Below are 17,753 nucleotides of genomic sequence, written 5' to 3'. Positions count from 1 at the left end.
TCGAGAAACAGGAGACAATACTTGATGATTTGAAGTAAATGGGGGCCGTGTTTAACAACAGCGAACAGTACCCGCCATGACACCTTTTATGTGGAAGTGTTTTAATAATAAGGTTTTATCAAAAATACATGCGTTTGGGTAGCAGCGAGCATACAACTGGATAAATGGGACTTGGATTATACATCACCAGTTGCGTGAGAGTTCGTAAACGTTTTTTCTGTTATTGAACGCAGCCCCTATTTACTTCAATTCATCAAGGATCTACTCCATTTTTGGATTCTTCATTCACTGTGTAGACATGCAAGAATATATATATATTTAAACAAGTTTAAGTAAACACAGGGTGAGTAACAGATACACAAATTATCATTTTGGGGGTGAAGTAATCCTTTAAGTGCAACGCCTAGCCTCCCCAGCTCTCCCTGCGGACATCCACTGCACTGACCTCTAGTCCGACGTCTATTTATTTTAATAATCACTCACGGTAATAATCTAACAGCGCTTACAGTAACTATGTGATGTGATAATAACAGAAATTGACAATAAATGGACAACAAAAAGACAAAGAGGCAGAGAAAGAAAGCAAGTGAGAAGACACGCATTGTGACGAAGAGATGGACTCACGCAGCTAAACGCGTCACTTAGACTGTCAGAGAGACAGACGGGCAGATTCTAACAATAACCACAACATATGTCGATTATAAATAGAGAACAGCATTAGACTGTCTACTCAAAACGTCACAGCCCTTCATTCCTGCTCCACACACAGCAAATGGTTTCCCCCACTCTGCTGCTGCTGCTGCTTTAAACATGACCCCAGTGGAGGAGCTCTCTGGACTGGAGACAGTGTGTCCCCTGTTGGTCACATTTTGCAATATCATCCTCTGATTACCTTTTCAATTCAAATACAGAAACACTGTGCATGTCTGCGGTGTACACTGCAGTTTTATTTTAAGATGAAAGATACAAAAAGAGTCATTTAGACAAGTGATTCAATTCAAGACTATGTAAATGTTTCTGCGGGGCAGACAGAGTTTGATAGTCATTTGCACATATACAGTTCTAATCATTTGGGCGAGAAAAAAAACAGCACTGATTCACAGGAGGAAAATCCACTGTGACAAAACATTAACATTGCATTAAGGAGTTGCTTTGATTCTAATAATACTGAACAACTCATGATTGATGAGCCTTTAGTGACATCTGAATATGTGTTGTCTTCAGACTGGGATCATTTCCTGTATCTTGCCTTGTTTCCCCCCCCAGGTTTGTCATGAGTTTGGACTGGGGAAGTCGCGACATGAAGCTACATTTATATCAATATACAGTATATAACTGTATTTAATGAAGAGAGGTGCCTCACCGAGAACAGCAGCACACATAATGTAAAACAAAATGATTTCCGACAAAATTTTAGCCGACGATACCGCTTATAAAAGCTACTGTGCATACATTTTTTCAAAAATAATTCCTCCTCATATTTGGGTCAGAAAATGCATATACTGTGTCAAATGCTCATAGAAATAAAGAGAATACAGATTATTGAAGACAGCACTTCTGTTCTTCAGTCAAGACACTAAGTGGCAGAGGATACTGAGCAATGAAAGATTATCCTACTCGATTTACAGAACAGCGAGTTTTAAAGTCTGAAATCATCAGAAAACCAGATGCATCAAAAGTGGAATAAGACCCGACAATAATTCTAAGAAATATTGCTCCTAGCTAAGATTCAATGACAAGCAAGCAGCATGTAGTAGCATGCAGAGTATGCAATAAAGAGCAAAAACAATTATAACATCTGGTCTCACTTGTCGGTCTTGATTTCTTGTCTTATTTTAACACCCATGTAGTGCAAGATTATAAACTGATAAGCAGCCAGTCAACACCCTGTATTACAGAGCTATTGTCTCGCTGCCAGATTGGCCCACAGCCAGAAAAACAATCTGGACAAGAGATGCATAAAAACTAGTGTAAATGGTTCCTAATGGTGCAGTAAGAATGAACGTTAAGGTGTCTCCACATGGAGTGTGTGCGTATGTGTGTGTGTGTCTTCATCAGGGAATATGAAAGGAGTCTTTGATCCACTGGTCCCTGGAGTTGCTGCTGGGTGGAGGCAGAGACAAGGAGGAAGAGGATGGAGGCTGTGAGGGAACTCCTGTCTCCTCCTCATCTTCATCGTCCTCCTCAGAGGATCCATTATCAGCAGTGAGCGAGGCCTCGGACAGAAGCGAGGAGCCCTTGTACTCCTGGATGGCCTCATGGAGAGACCACAGCTGGCACAGCAGAGACATGTCCAGCTGACGCAGACCGACCTGTTGCACAATACAAAATATCTGTTCTGGACATCAAAGATTATACAACGAATGAGGAGAGCTAGAGGTGATGAACAACCCTAAGGCAACTGAGCACACTCCAATAATTGATAACTTTGTAATGCAAATTCTTGGGGTAAAAGTGACTAGTAAGTGGACCTGGAGTTAAGATTTATTTTGTACAAAATTAATTCTCATCTAAGTGCCTAAATGTAGATTTGTTTGAAGTAGAAAGGGGCAGGTTTTTCTTTGCATAGAACATATCATACAGGCAGACAAAGGCAGGGTACTCGCAGACCACCTCACCATTTCTTTCCGCAGCAGAGCCAGAGCAGCGTCCAGTCCGCCTGGTTTGCCGTGACCGCGCGGCGCATCCCCGCCACCCCGGCTGATGTCGGCCTGAATGCGCGCTCTCTTGCTGTGGACCTTCTCGATGTCCCGCCACGACCCGCCGCTGGAGTTCAGGATGCCGCTCAGGCCCTTGGGCAGCGGCGGCAGCCCTGAGAAGACACCGCCCCCGGGACAGGCCACCGCGCTGCACCGACTCCCGTTCATCACGACGCGGCCAGCTGACTCAGCACGAGACGCAACGCCACACTTTCTGCATGGATCAATCAGGAAAGATCACTTTCAAATGCGCATACAGTCTAGATGCTGTCTCACCATCACCCAAAGGTGCTATTTTCCTCTCTCAGCAGCAGCAGCGGTGTCCCAAGTCTTGAAACAAGGCTTTTCAAAGACAAAAGCAAGTCAATTGATCTGTTTGTCTGGACGCGAGTTAATGTCAGGCTTCCTGGCTTTGTTTTGTTTCCTCTCCTTTGTGTGGGAGAGTTCACCGACAGACATCCCCCGGCTCCGCCCGGCAATGAGCGCGCCACGCCCCGCTACAGTCTGTGTTTGGGGGGGAAAGGGAGACTGTCAATGGGGTTTTTAACTGGATTTCTGCTGAGCCACGTTTACACACAATACAAAGTCTCTGACATCCTAAACAGGATGATGATTAAGAAGACTGGTAAATTGTTAAATGAACATTAAAAAAAAAAAGGCTAAATAAATGTGTCGATAATGTAATTCCTAGAGCGGAAGTGGCAACGTGTGTCGAGACAAAGATGCATGGCTGCAGATGAAACTGCAATTCACTGGACACATTTTAAACAGAAATGCAATTCACAAGTTTATTGGTACTTGTTTAAATACAGCGTTTTTCAATGTATCTTTACAGCAGAGTTTTGCATTTGGCGCCCTCTTGTGGAAAGAAACAAACTGCAGAACTCCTGATCAGGCAAAGCTTTATTCAGGTACATAATTAGAAAACTAACTGCCTTGAACAACACTGAAGCTGGCTTTTATCTAATATGAAGTGCTGTCTATTGCTGTACAGTGCACAGTTTATTTGCTCTAGATGGTTTAAATGAATGAAGAATTATGAGCCTGACTCCTGAACGTCTCATCTGAGCATCACTGAATCACATGACCATCATCGTCACCATCATATATCAAATATATTTACAATAAAAACCTCCACACTGCCTGCACAAAATGACAATCTTTGCATGACCAGAGGGTCAGAGACAACAGAAAACCATCTGAATGTCAGACTGAACAGTAACTAGAGACCCTCTGATCAGAGGACCAACAGACTATACATTTCAATTGATGACTTGCAGTCTAGTAGTATGTTGGTTATCAGCACATTACACTCTTGCTTGTGCAGACACACAATTATACAGACATTCGTGCACGGGGGTTTTAGCTTTTGTTTGAATGTTGCAATTTACAAACCAACATCATTTTCTGGATACTATTGAACAACCAATCGGAAAACTCTTCTAATTTTTCCAGATGTCAATTTGTTGGCCATTTCCAAGACAACCAAATATGGAAATACAATAGCAGTCTTTTACTGTAGAATATAGATAAGCACTTTGTTTTATTGGCCAGATGGTTTAAATTCATACCAATGATGAATGTGCATTAAGAAATGTTCAGTTCTTATCATTATATCATAACTTACAAATTGACAAAAACAGTCAAATGTTCAAACATTTGTACTTAAACATATTATGAAACAATGTAACATGATATTTCTGCCAGCCATATAAGTATGTTAACTCAAGAGCAATTTGTGAACTTTTGACATTTTAATCCTATTTCAAGTGCATTTCCTGACCAATTTTGAATTCAGCTCTATGCAAGGATTCAGTCAAAGAGAGATGCTGCAAAGCAGCGAACCAGAGTCAGTATTCCAGGACAGAAGCAAGAAAAAACAGCGTTCCCGTTAATCCAGGGTTACAACCTTTTCCATGATGGTTACTGGCTGAGCTCCTTGAGGCTGCGCAGAGAGTTGGCACAGCTGGCAATGAGGCTGCAGAGCTGGATACTTGACTCCAGGGAGGCCGAATTTTGTAGCTGGTTAGTGGCCCAGCGTAGTTTGATTAGAACAGCATCTTCAGCTTCTTGCAACACAGGTGGGAGGACAGGGCTTTGTGGACTAACTGGTGGGCGAGTAGGTGGAAGGACTGGGGTGGGGGCAGGAGCTGAAGGAGAAGGGACAGCAGGCGGAGGCAGGAGAGCTCTTCCCCCCGCGGCAGCTCCCTCACAGTGCTCTGGTCTGGGCTGAGGAACTGACACACTTGTCTGACTGGTGCTGGGGCCTTCATTGAGTTCAGGGGCCTGGGGCGCTGCAGCAGTCTGGGCTGCAAGCTGTCTCTCTCTCACTTGGGACAATGCTGCCTGCGCATTCAGAGCTGAAGGCAGTGGAGAAAAGGGAGAAAGGGAGAAAAGGAGGCATGGGAATTTACAAAAGGCTCAAGGCAAGAACCGCAGTGATGGAGGAAAGGACAGAAAAAACAATACAATATGTGGGAAGTGGACAGAAGACAAAAAGAGATAGGATAGCTGGTGTATTTATTACTCATGTGCATTAAATACGAGTGTGTGTATACCAGGGTTGTCCTTGTCAACATCAGAGTCCAGCTCCTGACATGAGACACAGTAGATTTTCTGCTGTTTGTCCTGGAGAAGAATTGTCTGGAAACACAAAACAAACTTATCTCAACATTAGTGTTATAGGCCTCCACCTTTTGTACATTTTTAAAGCACTACCACAATCACAGTATACAAATCCACCTCACTCACCCCACACACACCACAGCAATCTCCCAGCATCCTGTATCCTTTGAGCAGGTAGTCTCCCATCAGCTTGCTGATTTTGTCTTGTCGCTCCCTGCGAGCCTGGATTACCTTCATCTCTGCATCTGATGGAGGCTCCCACTCAAAGTCCTTATCATCTGGAGTCAGTAATAAAGTGCTGATTTAATTAAACTTTATCCCACCTACACAAACATTACTGCACTGATATCATCACAAATAATATATAAATAACACATAGAAACAGTCGTTAGCACTGCTTTAACGTGTGTGTATGTTGCCTCGCCATGTTAGCTCTTTGTCTATTATATTCATTATATTTTACAAGACTTTTACACTTATTAAAACATTTATACACCACTTTGTTTTCGTTGCGTTGTTACGTGGTTAGCATTGCCGCAGTGCTCTGCTAGGAAGTGATGATAAGCTAGCTAGCAAACCAACCGGGCTAACGTCAGCTAACGGTGGTGACGAAAGAAATCTTAGTAAAATCAAAATTACACACGAGAATCAATGCCTATGCGTCCAAGAAAATAGTTATTTATCAACAGCACAGGTGAATGTGAGAAATGTCAAAGTTAGCCTGCTTAAAAGCTCATAAGTTCACAAACCTCCATTCAGAGCCATGTTGCTTCAGTGCTACACGTTGTGCGTGATGACGTCAGAGTCGTCTAGTGTCTTCTTCTTCTTTGAGGCTTTACGGTTTCTTTTCCTTTTTCTACTGCCTCCTTCTGGATAAACAATGTCCAGAAAAAAAAAAGTTTTGTAATAAATCCACAAGCTCTCATAAAAACAAGTAGCCATTTTCTGTCCTCAACACTTTTTCACACTGGCCTCTACTTTTTAAAAATATTAAGAAGACACATACATGATATCAAGTCAATCACAATAATAAAAAAAAAAAAAAACAGAATGCCAGGGGGCAATATTGAGATTTTGCTGAAAGAATAATTAGATTTCTAATCTATTCTTTGATTTTATTGCCATTACATTTATTGAAACCAAACCAAACATACTTAAAAAAACGCCTAAACTGCAAATCAGATATTCTTTTGTTTGTTGTATTGGTTCTATCTTCATTACCTGATTTACTGTTGGACTCACAAAAATGACTATTGACTAAGTTGCCTGGGGAAAGCAGAAAACAAAAACTTCCCATTTTGTAGTATTTTTGACAAATTGTTATTTTATATTGTTATGACAAGCAAGCAATTTGAACAAATCGAAAGAATATCCATTACTATCCATATATCCATTATCCATCCACTAATATCCATTAATTGTGTAATAATTATTAAAGCATAAAAAGTTGATTCTAGTAAGATAATATTTGAGTTTGAGTTTTTAGAAGGCAGCTACCTATCCTAGTTATCTTTACTTGCCTCTATCTCAATACTAATTACTTATGTTGGCGACAAAGTGACTCCAAATTTAATCTTAACTTTTACTATAACGATAGCAGTCGTAGAAATATATTATTAAATTAATACATGCAGAAAATTTCAAACTAATACATTTTGAAATAATTTAAATATCACAAACCAATCTATTATTATGAAATATGACTTTTTTTTTAGGAGTTGGACTACTTAGTTTCAAAATGTCTCTTTTTCCCTTCTGAATAACTACTATAAACTCACAAATGCTGAAAACAACTGAGTCCGAGTTGGGACACTATGAAGATGTAGAGAAACTGACATACAGAGACTACGTTTGGATGTTTCAGTATCACAGAGAGAGAAACGGAAAGCCTCCAATAAGCAGAGACAGAAACACAAACAAAACCCACACCACAATAAGTTTGTTTTAACAATAATTTTATTGAATGATGGATTATTCTACTTGAAATCAAAAACATAAATCGGATACATTTCACAGAAAGAGAAAGGTGTCATTCAAAATAAGAGATCAGTGTGCCAATGTACACCAAAGCAGCTTTTATGGTCTTCAAACTGAGTTCCCATCCCACTGAAGTGAGGTGAAAACGTTTTTGTACACGGTATGTGTGGCTCTACAGAAATCATTGGTCTCTAAATGTCAGATACTATTTTGCAGTGAGAATCCTCCCTCTACAGCTAAATGACCTTATTAAACAACAAAGACAAGAACAAAACAATCTGCGAGGGGACTGTCACATCTGTATGTCGTTGGTGTGTTGAAAAGTTCATTCTCTTCAGTTACTCAGGTATGTTATATGGGTTCATTACACCAGTCACATCCTTCTTCTTTGTTTAGTGCCACTTCCCCTCGTTGTCTTCCTGTCTTTATGTGCGTTTCTTCTCAATTCCAGGGTGACATCCTCTCTGGGAAGAAGAAAACACAAACAAGAGTTTACAATACCTACCACGTGGACAGAAATAACAGTCTCAACAGTAATGTCTATTTCTAGAAATCATGACCTGGTTACTCAAGATAATCCACAGACCTTGATGTGAGCAGTTTCATGTAGGAACTACTTTCTTTTTATCATATTTACCGCACAGAAGGAAGCTTGCATCTACTCGTGGATAAGAGGCTCCTCAGCTCATCTGAGCTAGCTAACATTACAGCTAACGTTACAGCTAACATTACAGCTAACATTAGGCCTACAGCTAACGTTACAGCGAACATTAGGCCTACAGCTAACATTAGGCCTACAGCTAACATTAGGCCTACAGCTAACGTTACAGCTAACGTTACAGCTCAGCTGAGAAGTATCTTTTCTGCACTGTCACAAGCACAAGCCTTCAATGAGTAGATCCGCACTTCCTTCTGCGCAGTGACACGTAGAAAGAGAATAATTCCTACATGAGACTGCTCACAACAAGGTCTGTGGATTATCTTCACTAACCGTGACACGATTTCTGGAAAATTACATTGCTGTTGAGTTTTTTCAAATAGGCCTATGTACCACAAGCAAAGTAGCCTACAATCTAGTTTCATTATATTCGAGAGAAGGCAGACAGCACTACTGCAGATATCTTTAATATCCAGCAACTCACACTAAAACAATCTAGATTGATAAATAGCTCTACAGGTAAGAGGTAAAGCATGTAGTGTTGCAATTGTTTTTTAATGCCCTGGGAGAATGTTTTTTATTTTTTATTTATTGTGATTTTTTGACAGAGATTAAGCAATGATAAAGACGACTGGGCCTTAGGCCTATATATATATAAACATGCATAACCACACATGTACACACAGAGAAAACAAAGCATACTATGGAACAAATATATTTACAGGGTTGTGTACAGCCACTCAAACTGTGTATGAATCTTACCTTGACTAATGGAGAGTCTTCTTTCAAAACACTGAAAGAGAAGAACATTTAAAATGATATAATATAATATACAATATTTATTTATTTTTTGAAAACCAAAACTTAATGTAAAAAATGTCACTTTAATTGTTCTACTTACTTGTCAACTTATACAATAAATCTCAGTAATATGATTTCTAGGTGATCGGACCAACAATAAAAGGGGTTTTATACTTACACTTATGTGCCATCTTTACTCTGTTAAATGTGATAGGTTGATGAGAAAGGAAGAAAATAATAGGATGAGAGGAAGACATAATTAGAAAAGCTAGTAGGTGCATTAGTATCTGTAAGATATTGTAGAGAGTTATTCAAACACACCTTCAGGTTTGGGGTGCATGAGCTTCAATGGCAGCTCCACTGTGACATCACTGCAGAGAAAACAAACCAGCCAATCAGAGCAATACAGGTGATTCCTAATTACTGTTAATTTGGCTGCATGTGCTGGGATGTGATTGCAAGTAAGTTTTACTCACCTGGAAGTGAGGCCGCCCAGCAGGACTACATGACGATAAGAGAGAGTTGGTTTTAGTATGGTCATCATTTTTAGTAAATGAATTATCTTTGCACCGAACATACTTAACCAAGATAAGACACTTACCCTCCTCCGTCCAACATGAGGTTAATTTTAATCTTGTAGGAAACCAGGATCCCCAAAATCTCTTTTTCTAGACCCGGTCGCATCCTGCGGAGAAGAGGAATTACAAGGATTTTAGGGATTAAAAGGTTTAATTCCGTTAATTGTCCTTTTAAAGTTATTATACGACATTATGGACAGCCAATAAAAGCTACATGAATTAAATGTTAATCCTGCTTTAGTCTGTCTGCTCTATTTGTGAATTTACATAGTGGTGGAGGCCAAGTTAGTGTCCTCATCCTTCAGTCGTCCGTCCAGTGACAGCCCTCTCTTCTCCTTGTTGTCCGCCAGCAGGGGGGTGATAGCCAGAGTTTTCTCGTAGGTGCTGCTGGACTCCACTGTCTCTCTGTGGAGAATAAAACACAAACAAACCCATACATAAACATACCAAACTGCATGCTCTTGTTTTGCTTCTGTGATACTTGATCTGTGCTGTGGTTGTCAGTTTTCTCTACACCTACCCAAACTCTTGGTTGAAAACAGTCTTGGTGTATTTGTCTGCAGAGTAGAGGACGATGTCTGTGGCTTGGTCCACTGCGAGAAGAAGGAAGCACACAATTATGTTATCCTCTTAGTAACAGTCATATTAAATCTATTTGAAAGTCTGTTTTTAGAGGTACCCACCAGTGATTTTGAATTTCTTGACTGTTTTGTTGCTCTCGTTGTTGATTTTTATTTTTATTGGGATTGATTCTCCGTGGAAGTAGAGCTGTGGTCAAAACCAGGAAGCAACCAGTTAGTGGTGAGTAATGGTGGTATAGTAGGGAACACGTCGTCACAGTCTGCATTTAAACTCACTCTGGAAACATTAACATTTAGAACAGCAATAAAATTACACTTTACATCTTTTTCCGTTGAAGCTTCTAGGTGAACAGGCTTGTCGGACATAATGAAGCTTTTGCAGACTTCAGCCTTGACCCCGGCGCCAACCTGAGATGGAGCGTACTGGATTTTACGAATAATAAGGCGAGCTGTGTCCCTGGGGCACAATGGGACAGAGGAAGTAGAGAAAATGTCAGTCAGGCAGAATAGTAAGACAAAAAGTAAAAACAATGATGGTGAAAAAGTGAAAATGAAAGCATACTAACTTCTTTACAATCTTCTCATCAGGGTCGGACTTTTGATCGGCGAGGAAAGTTTTGACCTCAAAGTCGACGCCACAAGCCTGCAAAGTAAAAATAAAACATTAGCAGCCATAACAACAAACTTACCTGCTTCCACAATGAGGGTCTGGGACGTGGAGAGGTTAGCACAAGGTTTACCTTCCCCTGGTCATCTGGTCCAGGCTGCAGAGACACTGAGCATGGCAGGTTGTTGGGAATCTGCAGACAAAAAAGAACATTTGAAACTTTTTTTTTAATCTGTTTAACAAAATAAGCTTATTTTCAGATATTATATTCAATCAAGCTTTTCTGGCAAAAGGTCTCCATTTCTTATTCCAAAATGTTCTTATGAAAAAAAAAAGTTATCATGTGATTTAAAGGATGGCACACTGTTATTATATTTTGTATGCTCTGAATTATTTTTAATTGAATTACTATATAGAAACAGTGATCTATTTCAAACCATTTAAATTCCCTTTAAGATTAATAATATCCTCCATGGCCCTCGCTGCACATCAAGCAAGTTTGAGCTTTTACATTTTTTTATTACCTATTGAATAGTCAGTAGTAAAAGGGTACAATATTTTATTATTATATTATTATACATTATTATTAATTTATAAATACAATTTATTATTATTATTATTATTATTGTTATTATTATTGTTATTATTATTATTATTATTATTATTATTATTATTATTATTATTATTATTATACAATATTCCAAATAAATATTGTGTCCTTGAACAGGCTGAGGTCTGAAACTCTTCACACTTGTATCTGAACATGTTGTCATACTTCAAAAGTGAAAGGCTTTGCGTCGCTTCCCGCCTTCTTCAGCAGGGTCTCGTGCATGGCGGACAGAGTGGGCTTGTGGCTCTCAGGGTAGATCTGGACGTGCTGGATCCAGATGTCCTTCCTGAAGCACAGGCCCATCACATCCAGGTCCTCACTACCGTACCGGAAGGCACATGCCATCTGCACAAACACTGTCAACACATAATAGTAGATTCATCTTTATTTTACTAAAATGTCTTACATCTCCAAAAGATACAACTTGGGATTTGTTTTTCAGGACTTGATGTTACCTTTCCTGTCTCCGAAATCTTTAGTGTCCAGCTTTACAACACCATCTGTGAAGGTAATAGAGCAGACGATACCATATTTATCATCCTCACTATGCAGCCGCAGCCGCAGCCGCAGCCGCAGCCGCAGCCGCACACATACAAACACACACACGGAAGAAGGGGCGTACCAACTTTCTCCACTTGTTCCACATGGTCCACATAGTCTCTCTTCCCCAGGTAGAGTGTGACCTGTCAGACAGAAGGAAGGGCAACAGTTGGCAGATAGTGTGGCATGTAGTATGTTTCTCTTATTTTCCATTGATGAAATATATTTTAAAACCACGACACAAATCCATAACAAATATGACTTACCCCTCCATTTCCACTGGTCTTCTTGAAAACCCTGTGAAAAAAGGGAGAGAAACTCCACTTTAGAACTATCTGACAACTTTTTATTGTTTTGTGTGTGTGTGTGTGTGTGTGTGTGTGTGTGAGTGTGTTTGTGTTTGTGTGTTTGTGTGTGTGTGTGTGTCTGTATGTGTGTGTGTGTGTGTGTGTGTGTGTCTGTATGTGTGTGTGTGTGTGTGTGTGTGTGTGTGTGTGTGTGTGTGTGTGTGTGTGTGTGTGTCTGTATGTGTGTGTCTGTATGTGTGTGTGTGTGTGTGTGTGTGTGTGTGTGTGTGTGTGTGTGTGTGTGTGTGTGTGAGTGTGTGTGTGTGTGTGAGTGTAGTTGTCGTGACTTTCTTTGAGTTCTTAAAGTTGATGCTATATTTGATATTATATGATGCTTGTTTTAATCTGTGTTTGGATGTTCTTGAATCTGCTGTGAATTAATGTTGCTTTTAATTTACACTCGGGCAATATTAAAGAAACTTTGGCACATATTCATGAACAGTTGAATGCAGTTGCAGAACTATGGATGTGTAATAGTACAGCAAGCGTAGTAAGTCGCTTGTGACTGTGAATAAGAGTGCACCTATTGTGATTGAGTGACTGAGTCTGGATGATCCACATAAAATAATGATTATCTTTAAACTCTGAAGGTAATGTGGGTTCATTTGCAAGCAGCAGAAGGGCCAGTAATCCCTTATTACTTTGTATCCAGTTAGGAACAGCTAAGTGTGGAGCAGCTTTACCTTATCAAGCCCAGATGGAGAGGCTGTCCCAGGTGAGGGAGCTACTAATGGTGTGTCAATGGTGTTTCTTAAATAGCAGTGTTAATGTCTGAGTCCACATTGGAACCAATGCATCAAACGACTAATCTTTTACAAACCTTAAATAAATACTTTAAAACTATTCTTCACTTCTAGGAGTTGACTGACCCGGGTCAAAGTCTGCATCTCCAAAGTGGACCCGTTTTTAAAGAGATTACAGGTTTTGATGATTTTGATTTGATGAACTACCTTTGGGTGACAGAAGGAAAAGAAGAAAAGAAAAACAACACTTACTTTGCCATCTTTGGAAGATCTTCAGACGTGTTCAGTTGTAAGAAAAGGAAGAAAAGACAGTTTTAGCAGCAGTAGGTTATCGGTAGGTCACAGCATCAGTCAGATGTTGGGATTAAGACAGTGATCCCTCACCGACTGTCAGCTTCTTAGCAGCCGGAGTGATGTTTTGTTTTGAGGGTACAGAAGGCTAATCCTTTGCGATAAGATTACACCATCGGTGTTAGGGCTCCGGCTTTATCCGTTATCCCAAATAGCCTCCACCCAACAGACCTGGCCTCTCACCAAAACTCCACAGCACACACGATTATGTCACACCGCATTCGATTCAAACGCAACAGCAGTGCCGGACTTGTGGCTTGTTTGGACTATTCAAGGACAGTTAAAAGTTAAATGGATAAAAGCATTTCATTAATTGTTCATTAAAGATAAAATGGGGTTTGCCAATTTCTCAATTTCATCTCAGGTATCCTAACTCTCCTGAGAGTCTTATTGACTTGTGAGTTCCACTAAATATTTACTTTGATAAACTTGTTACTTCAAATAAAAGCTTAATAGATCATTTTGCAGCACATACATATAGGTTTCTATTTATATATATAACCCTTAATTACAATTTGCCTATAGCACGCACAAGCAGACAGCTTCCCACCCACGTGCAATATGTCCAAGCGCCTTGAATACAATCTTTTTATTGTTTTTATTTAATGTATGTATTTATATTTTTTACTGTTTCTGAATATTTTATTCTTTTTATTATATTTAACATCTCTTTTTATGTTTACTATTTAGTGTCTGTGTTCAAGGAGCCTCCCAGACAATACATTATTCTTAATCCTAGAATATCACTTCTGTGTTAAATCTGTCCGACAGTCATAAATCCTGCGAGACACGCAAACGCTAAATTTGAGAAATCCGCCTTTAGTTTTTTTTTTGCTGCTGCTCACTTTAAGCATTTACAACACGCAATATAAGTTAACACAATTGTACCTATAGCTCAATTTTCAACCATGATTACAAACTATTCCGCTCTTGAATGTAAATGTGTTTAATCGTGTTCTTTCTGGTTGTTTATTTTCGTGTGTGTGTGTTTATTCTGTTTTAATTGTAATCTCGACATCATTGAAAATTCAGCATGCCCTCAAAATTCTTATTGTAATTCTATTTAAATAAAGGTTGAATTAATTAAAAACATGCAGTTCTGCCTCAATTTAGAGGCGAATAGACCTCTGAATACTCTGCAGGAACAACACGGAGATAGCTGTGTTGAGTATATTTATTGCATGACTGGAGACAATGGAGAATTGTTTGGTCAAGAAGGAAGAAAAATCCAAACCAACTGTGTGGTCCTGAAATACATGTGCATCAATTGAAGGGAAACCTGCGATTGCTTAGCATCTAAATCTAAATCATCACTTATTCCTTATTTTAATTTTTATTACTGCAACTACTTTAACTATCAAGTACTAAAGCTATTTAACAGTTGAAATGTTCCTCTTTACATGTTATGTTCATCACTTATTAATGGATACATGTTCTGTTATTGTTAGTGCTCAGCTCGCTGGTTGTAATCTTGATGTCACAACAACTCCTAAACTGTGCCGAGGAACTTGTATCTGAAGCTTTTTACTTCACTTGATATCTGCCTGCACTTTTGGCTCAGCGTCATGGTTTGCAATTCTGACTTTTGTCAGATCAGCACATTTACCTGAAACCTTATCATCAATCATTTAGCTTGCTTTAAAACTCCAACAGCACAACATGACACAAGCATGAAGCAAACATATCTTTCTCATGTACATTTGTTGTAGAAATGCTTCACAGCTCCCATTTAGAGAAATTGTATGCTGTAAAATTCCCTGTGAACGACTGCACTTAACTCCAAGGTATAACATAGCTAATTAATTTCCATTTTAAAGTAAATAGAGTTTCTGGCACAATATAAAAAGTATGCGCCCAAGTAAAAGCATGCTCTAAATGGGCTAAAGGCAACAGCTGTAATTCATCATTAGTATCACCACTATATTCAGCCATCCATTATGGGTCTTACCTCTTGTAAGTTGTCTGGGAGCTTGGTAGAGCGTGTCAGTCGACAGTGTGGTCTGCAACAGTTGATCTGCCTTTTTATACGTGCAGCCGCTCTCTGAGCATCATCCAGGCTTATCCTGCCCATTATTACTGCCGTTCTTGCTTCTTAATCCAGTTAAGCAATCAGCAAATGGCTTTTTTTGGACCACAAAGGGGTTAATAATACCTGCCAGCTAAATCATACTGGCAAAGATACAACTACATAGTCGCCACATGGCTGTGGTAGTAGTAGGCTGGTAATCCCATCGGCATACACATGAACAAAACAATCAAAGCAATCCTTTAATTTGGAATAAATCAGGGTCATGAAGTTCAAGGCCTTTTAAATTGGGGTTAACTCTTCTAAGAGGTTTTTTTTTTTGTCAAAATGTTGTGGATTTGTCATTGGAGGTTTCCTAATAGATACGTTGGTTGACTTTTACGTAATAAAAGTACTTAGAGCTGCTATAATTAACCCGATCTATCTGTGAGCTGCTCCGGATTTAAACAATGAGTCGTACTGTGTTGTCTAAAGAATATTTCCTTATTGCTTATTTTATTGTTTCAGTGTTGCTTGTGTTGCTGGGCAAATAGACAGAAAATAAACAGTTTTATATAATAAAATAAAGGGTAAACGGTACAAATAAAAGGTGTGTGTAATATGTTTAGGTCTTTGTGGAGCAGTGTGGAGATCCTCAGTATTCTGTCTGATCTCAGCAGATTAAAGGCTCCTAGTCCCATTACGCCGTGGTTGATGGGAGTATCGGCGGCAAAATCAGATTAAGCAGTCTTATTCAACGTGTCCCAGGGACCAGCCAGATATCATCCAGAATCACTACAAAGATTACTTAGGTGACCTCTCCACGGACTCTCCGACAGGTCCATTATAACAAGTTTGTTGTTTTCCAACTGGTACATTGGTACAGTCATATAAATGCTGTCTTGTGAAATGCTTAAAAAAGCACATGCAGAATGTTTCTTCACTTTGAAGATGTGTCCGGGGATTATTGACGATGTAATGGTTCAGATAGGTGAATATTCTTCTATCATCGATTGACACTGACACACTGATATTTGGATAATGCAACTTCCCTGATTGTTTCTTAACACAGCACCAGCAGTGTGTGCTTTCTTTAATGTGTTCTTTAATATGCCACAAGAATAAATGATGGGTAAAACAGCATTACTGTCATTATTTGGAGTCTCAGCAAGGACCACTAGACAATATTTCTTTCAAGATCATTTCATATTTTGTTGTATTTTTTATCAAAATATGAAAAAAGGTCTTAGTTGGAATCCAGCCAGCAGAGTCCGGCCACGAGGATGGCCCGCAAAGCAAGGGATCACTGTGTTGTAATAATGTCCACGGTTTAACTGAGGTGTAAGTTCAAAACACGGGGGCTGTCCGGGTGACATGTTATGTGAAAGCTTTATCAGCTTATTTGTTTCTCAGGTTGCTTTGAACTGATGTAATGTGGAAAGAAAGCTTCAAGCGGGGGAGGTTATCTATTGAAGCGTTTTTCCATGGTTGGATAAACTTTCTATTCTTCGCAACATCATGTACGCACCTATTCGTGATCTGTTGTGGAATGCCTCCTTACTAATCACTGTTTCATCTGCAGCACAATTTGTTTCTTGGAAACAGCGTGGCTTCTCTGGCTCTCACCACACTGATCATCAATCTAAACCCAACGTGACTTCCCTCTGAGAAGGATTTCCCTGATGAACATATGACCATATGACGAACATCACACACAAATAAAAAGAGAGGGAGGGACAAAGATAGCAAATATTTTGGAATTTATAATCACTGATATAATAGATATCAAGCATGATCTTGAAATACTGGATACGAGATACAAATACAAAATATTGGATACAAGAATGACATCAAAGTAGAGGAATACATTTATGAAACCTACGTAATAGGCTGCATTAGTTTGATCTGACTGAAACTGACAAAGAGGTGGGTTAAAAACTGATAATAACAGAGAGAAAACTGTCATTTATCCGAATACCTAATCAGACTCTCGGTCTACATAATGTATGTAATCCACTTCATTCGTAATCTCTTCGGCCACTGTTGTTCACTCAGAACAAAGGCCACTAAGTTGAATAAATCATAATGTTTGTAGTGTTTGTCTTGTAAGTGTGTCATGTTAGCACACGGTCAGGAAAGCCCAAATTGGCACAGTTCCCATGTAGACTGAGAGGTTTTATTAAGGGCCAGCTGAGTGACGTTGCTGAGCCTTTTTTAGACCAAACTCAAATAATGATGTGGAGTGTCTCAAGGTCACAACCAGAAAAAACAATGATGAAACTATTCACACCAACAAGATGATGAGGTACAATACATGAAGCTAGCTGAGTATAATATGAGATAACGTACTAGTTAAATCCATCCATTGTCATGACTCTGGATTTGTGTTCCTGTTTTATTTTGTAGAGTTCACCTCCATTGTGTCATGTCTTGTGTTTACTTCCTGTCTTTGTGTGGTTTCCCGCCATCGTCAGCGTCTGCCCCACCCCTGATTGTTTCCACCTGTTCCCACTCACCTCTTGTATAAATTGTCCTGTCTCCCCTTGTCGTGTGTCAGTTCATCTGGTCATATCCTTGTGAGATCATGCGCAACTACCGGTGTTCCATGAAGTGTGCTTTTCAGAGAAATTT

At 39.5% G+C, this 17,753-nt stretch overlaps 3 protein-coding genes and 1 long non-coding RNA gene across 5 annotated transcripts; all 4 read right to left on the bottom strand.

The window, feature by feature from the left end:
- Positions 1-919: 919 nt before the first annotated feature.
- Positions 920-3,214, bottom strand: fam89b (family with sequence similarity 89 member B). Its single transcript, XM_029448315.1, has 2 exons — positions 2,619-3,214; positions 920-2,312 (listed from the first exon to the last, which is right to left on the bottom strand). Exons 1-2 carry the CDS (start codon positions 2,865-2,867, stop codon positions 2,055-2,057), a joined length of 507 nt encoding a protein of 168 aa, XP_029304175.1. The 5' UTR covers positions 2,868-3,214; the 3' UTR covers positions 920-2,054.
- Positions 3,215-3,473: 259 nt separating this feature from the next.
- Positions 3,474-6,203, bottom strand: znrd2 (zinc ribbon domain containing 2). 2 transcript variants are annotated; one of them, XM_029448313.1, is made up of 4 exons: positions 6,074-6,203; positions 5,451-5,602; positions 5,258-5,342; positions 3,474-5,059 (listed from the first exon to the last, which is right to left on the bottom strand). In XM_029448313.1, the coding sequence occupies exons 1-4, from the start codon at positions 6,087-6,089 to the stop codon at positions 4,623-4,625; spliced, it is 690 nt and encodes a 229-aa protein (XP_029304173.1). In that variant the 5' UTR covers positions 6,090-6,203; the 3' UTR covers positions 3,474-4,622. The 2 variants fall into 2 exon arrangements, with proteins under 2 accessions (XP_029304173.1, XP_029304174.1); XM_029448314.1 differs by lacking the exon at positions 6,074-6,203 and adding an exon at positions 5,968-5,988.
- A 1,065-nt stretch (positions 6,204-7,268) lies between these two features.
- Positions 7,269-9,075, bottom strand: LOC115018930 (uncharacterized). The gene is made up of 3 exons (XR_003833427.1): positions 8,939-9,075; positions 8,722-8,752; positions 7,269-7,765 (listed from the first exon to the last, which is right to left on the bottom strand). It is a non-coding gene; the product is annotated as an uncharacterized LOC115018930 (long non-coding RNA).
- A 1-nt stretch (position 9,076) lies between these two features.
- arr3a (arrestin 3a, retinal (X-arrestin)) lies at positions 9,077-13,026 on the bottom strand (the record flags this gene model as incomplete). Its single annotated transcript, XM_029448005.1, has 13 exons — positions 13,019-13,026; positions 11,943-11,973; positions 11,759-11,819; positions 11,592-11,636; positions 11,302-11,492; positions 10,660-10,719; positions 10,486-10,562; positions 10,241-10,376; positions 10,022-10,106; positions 9,859-9,931; positions 9,606-9,743; positions 9,362-9,445; positions 9,077-9,131 (listed from the first exon to the last, which is right to left on the bottom strand). Coding segments are annotated over exons 1-13 (1,044 nt in total), but the record flags the coding sequence as incomplete, so codon positions are not given.
- Between the last annotated feature and the right edge of the window lie 4,727 nt (positions 13,027-17,753).

The sequence above is a fragment of the Cottoperca gobio genome, chromosome 14, assembly GCF_900634415.1.
Source record: "Cottoperca gobio chromosome 14, fCotGob3.1, whole genome shotgun sequence".
Classification (NCBI taxonomy): domain Eukaryota; kingdom Metazoa; phylum Chordata; class Actinopteri; order Perciformes; family Bovichtidae; genus Cottoperca; species Cottoperca gobio.
This window is presented reverse-complemented; position numbering and strand designations above follow the sequence as displayed.

What these genes read in the sequence shown, in the direction of transcription:
- fam89b (XM_029448315.1), bottom strand. Translation starts at nt 2,867, where the DNA reads ATGAACGGGAGTCGGTGCAGCGCGGTGGCCTGTCCCGGGGGCGGTGTC. An exon ending in CTCTGCTGCGGAAAGAAATG is followed by an intron (nt 2,313 to 2,618) that starts GTGAGGTGGTCT and finishes ATTGTGCAACAG; the next exon opens with GTCGGTCTGCGTCAGCTGGA.
- znrd2 (XM_029448313.1), bottom strand. An exon ending in ATTGCTGTGGTGTGTGTGGG is followed by an intron (nt 5,343 to 5,450) that starts GTGAGTGAGGTG and finishes TTGTGTTTCCAG; the next exon opens with ACAATTCTTCTCCAGGACAA. An exon ending in TGTTGACAAGGACAACCCTG is followed by an intron (nt 5,060 to 5,257) that starts GTATACACACAC and finishes CACTGCCTTCAG; the next exon opens with CTCTGAATGCGCAGGCAGCA.